Source organism: Vanellus vanellus, assembly GCF_965231255.1.
Source record: "Vanellus vanellus genome assembly, chromosome: 3".
Lineage (NCBI taxonomy): Eukaryota > Metazoa > Chordata > Aves > Charadriiformes > Charadriidae > Vanellus > Vanellus vanellus.
Genome location: NC_138907.1, coordinates 125,904,084 through 125,908,267, shown reverse-complemented (window position 1 = coordinate 125,908,267; position 4,184 = coordinate 125,904,084). Strand labels below are relative to the sequence as shown.

The 4,184-nt window shown below is 50.6% G+C and overlaps 1 protein-coding gene across 1 annotated transcript; it reads right to left on the bottom strand.

The window, feature by feature from the left end:
* Positions 1-2,799: 2,799 nt before the first annotated feature.
* Positions 2,800-4,184, bottom strand: DEFB125 (defensin beta 125; the record flags this gene model as incomplete). Its single annotated transcript, XM_082481965.1, has 2 exons — positions 2,800-2,921; positions 4,124-4,184. 2 exons carry the CDS (start codon positions 4,182-4,184, stop codon positions 2,800-2,802), a joined length of 183 nt encoding a protein of 60 aa, XP_082338091.1.

Below are 4,184 nucleotides of genomic sequence, written 5' to 3'. Positions count from 1 at the left end.
CAATTTCCCTCTGCAGATCCTGCCAGTGAGCACACACATACACACACACATGCACACATACACACACACACACACACGTATATATCCATGTGCACACCCAGGCATGCACGCTTCGCACAAGGCTCTCATTCAAGGGCTCCCCACCTCCTTTCCCTTGCAACACTGGCAACCCGTCCCTGAAATGTCATCCTGCCCCTGATAAGGCGCAGAGACGGCTGCGAAAGGAAGGCTCCCAGTTGCTCCCGGCGCCAGGCAGGATAGAGGCAGACATGTCTAACCCTTGCCTCCCCCAGCAGTGACCAAAAACAGATGACATCACTGCCTTGTCCCTTGTCCCTCCTCCCCCCACCACCCCACCCCCCAGCATCCCTATCAGACCCATGGAGAGGCGTGTGCATGGAGGAGTGAGGAGGAAGAGGGAAGGCGGGGTGGTGGTGGTGTGGGAGGAGGTCGGGTAAAAGGAGGGAAGATGAAGGTTGGAGCTGGAAGTTGGTTACTTTGGCAAAAAGACAAAGTTCTGCAAAACTTCACGGGCCAGACTTCAAAAAGGTGGAAAAACTGGAGGCTCGTTTCTGACAGGTCTTGTTATCAAGGGGAGCCTTATCTGCTCGATGGGACTGATGGCTCATGAGAGCCGGAGTGGCTGCTAACCTCTGGCTGAGCTTTGTGAGGCCCCCGGGGAGCCGGACTGTCACTCAACGGAGGGGAGAAGCATCCAGGAGAGGGGACTGCGTGAAGGCAATGCCTCCATGTTTCCAGCCTGCAGGGTGAGAGGAGCAAGGACCGGGGTATCCCCAGCCTGGGAACCCACAGGAGCCCAGTCCCTCACTGGTTTAATTCATGGTGGTAGGAGGAACCAGGTAATCTCTCCCTGCCCATACAGAGATGAGACAGGTCTCCACTGGGTGTCAACTGGTGCAGTTGAGTCACTGGTTTTACTGGATTCCCTCTGTTTCCTCCAGGACAAGACTGGTCCCTCTGGGGTAGATAATGGAGCAGGTTTAGATTAAAGCCAGGTGTGTAGCTGGAGGTTTTGCCACCCAAGGAGGCTTTCAGGTGGTAGTTTTGGCCACCTCCTTGTTTTCAGGTCCCAGATACCATGCTGTGTGTTTTCCAGAGGTGAGCCTTCCAGCCTTTCTCTTGAGGAGACTTTCATATCCCGTCATGCTCTCTCTCTCCTCACACCTCCAAGGCATCCTATTCTTGCTCACTCTACATCCCCTCCTTTCTTAGGTGAGGACCTGCTCCTGAGGTCCTGCTCAAGAGCACTTCATGGTGGGCAATTCCCCTTCCTTCTTAGCACCACAGTCAACAACATTTACTCCCTGGTGAGGAGTGGCCTTGGCCCATTCCCACTCGTAATTTCACCCAATAGATCAGCATATGCAGGAAATGAGATGATGATTTCAGACCGTATCCAAACATCACATAAGACAAGAGCTTATTCTCTTTTAACTTCCAAAACACCTTTCCCTTCCCTTCCCTTCCCTTCCCTTCCCTTCCCTTCCCTTCCCTTCCCTTCCCTTCCCTTCCCTTCCCTTCCCTTCCCTTCCCTTCCCTTCCCTTCCCTTCCCTTCCCTTCCCTTCCCTTCCCTTCCCTTCCCTTCCCTTCCCTTCCCTTCCCTTCCCTTCCCTTCCCTTCCCTTCCCTTCCCTTCCCTCCCCCTGACATGTGTCCCAGATCTTCCTTTTTTTTTGGGAGGGGGAGTGCCCAGGGTAATGGTCCCCAGCCAGGGCAGTGGTTGCTGGCTCTGATATCTCCTTCTCCTCCTCCTCCTCCACATGTATCTCAATCATTTCCTTTCTCCCTGGCAAGAATTTTCTCCCTTTTTGCCCCACTAAGCAAACAGCGTATTTTCAGCTATTTTACACCCATCCCAAAAGCAAGTGCTCCATACGTGTTGGTGTTCGGGGCTTGTCCGAAGTCAGGTTGGCTACTTCAGTCCTCCTCTTCTGCCCCCAGACACACAACCACACTCAGCCTGGGGTATCCCTCAGTGAGGCCAGAAAAGCTCTTTTTGCTTTTATCATCAGCCTTATGAACAGTTTCTCTTTTTATTTAAACCTCGCACTACACGAGTAAGATGTCACATGAGAATTGCTCCACGCAGAAGCAGAATCCACCGCACTTCCTGTGTGACCACCCAGTGAATTGTTTTACCCGTGGGAGTGGGATTTCTCCATCTCACCCACCTTTACCTCATCTCAGAGGTGGATGACCTAAGCCATCCACCCAGGTTCACCTTGTTGTTGTTATGGGGGAGGAAGAGGCACTTCTAGAGGGTTAATCATACCTCTGTCTTGTATCCATCTCCTTAAAGAGGATGGATCCTGCTGTGGTCACTTCTATAGAAGGATAGAACAAGAGGTAGAGGTTGGCAAAGGCTGTGACAGAGACAGAGACAGAGGTATGGGCTGGAAGAGAGACTTCATAACTGCTTGGATAGGTCCAGCAGATCCCTCTCTGGCTGGCACACTGGAAGGGCCCAGGTGTCTCCTTGGTCCCGTGCCACATCTGACAGCCTTGTTGGGTACCCCAGTGCATCTCAAGTGGCTCTGAATGTGGGCAAGTGCATCAAACACTAAACGTTAGGCAGGATGGTCCATCTCAGAGGGAAACACGGCTGCACTCTGGACCCAGGAGGATATATAAACCCAACAAATTTATTGGTGATGGACAAACCAAGCTGTGGGCATAGGCACAGAGATGTCCAAGAGCAGATCCTACGTACAGTTGTGGTTGCAGGGTTGCTGGGCTGGTCTCCCTGGGGTGCTGAGATCCATCCCAGTGTGGCTGCTCTCATCGGCAGCAGCGCAGGCGGCCGTTGCTGCAGCTCCCTTCCCAGCGCTCCATGTGGAAGCAAAGCCTCCGGCAGTGGCCGTGGTTGCTTCTGCACTGCTGGCTGTCTGAAAGGCCTCTTGCTGGAGGAAAAAAAGGGGATAGGAGACCTTCATAAGGGACTTGGGAACCCAGCTGGAGCCCTCCTGGTGTCACTGGGTGAGCAATGAAAAGCTTGCAGTTGTCAACAGCTGGCTTCATGGTGAAGGTCAGATGCGGTTGGAAGGAGCATCTCCCTCCAGCAAGAACTAGGAGTCTCTTAACAACTAGCCTAGGCATGATGGCCAACTTTGGGTTGGCTGTTAGGTTAGATGAGTTAGGTCAGATGGATACCTTGGGCAACATCAAAAGTCAGAGAAGTGTCTTTTTTGGAAGAGGTGTTTTATCTATAAGTTTGTTTGGGGACTTTTTTTTGTGTGTGATTGTTGGTTTCTTGGTGTTTTGGATTGTTTGGTTGGTTTGGGGTTTTTTTGTTTTTGTTGTTGCTGTTGTTGTTTTTTTTTGTTTGTTTAAATCTTCCTGTTTTGATAGAAAGCGTATGTGCTGCTTGTCTCTACACACAGCAGGAACACTAAGTTTGGGGTTTCTGGAGGGATACGCTGATGGGTATCCACCACCAGTGGAGTGAGCAAACCCTTCTCTCTCGTCCCTTTATCCCTAGGACTTAAGTTAACTAAATGAGAGCACAAACAGGCTAAGCAAGTAAATCTCCTCTTCTTGGTTATCAGGTTTGTTTTCTGTGAAAGTTATACCATCACAGCACTCGTAACACCACAGTGAACTTCCAGCTGACTGAAACCTGAATTCCTAACGTATCTATACAAGCAACCAGTGAAAAAGCCCAGCCAAGGAAGATTTTTCTATTAAAACAGAATCCCAGAAGAAAACAGACAGACAAAAAAATCCCAAAACTAGCTGTCTTTCCCCCCACTTTTCCCCCTGGAAGATGATTTTGATTTCATGGGGTTCTCCTTGTTTTGTGGAGGATGAAGGTTGTGTCCTGGTGAGGAGCAGAGTTCAGTCTCCCTTCTTAGGCTCAGCATTTCTGGGTGGGTTTTGAGGGGATGGAGAGGAGAGGCCATACAGTCTATGAACTGGAGACACCTGTGTCCAGAAACTTCATGGACACCATTTCAGAAGAAATTTGTTCCTTGGAAACAGGAGTCAGGTCAGCCTCAACTTGACTTGGTTTGACTTGGGGGCCCTGTCTTGTCCTTTTCTACCTAGAAGTAGGAACCCAACTTTTCTCTCTCCACAGAAACCCCTGCGAGTATTTTGTCCTTACCGGGAATGTCCTGGAGGAGGAGAATGACAATGACTGCAAAGAGCACCTGAAGGATCCGCAT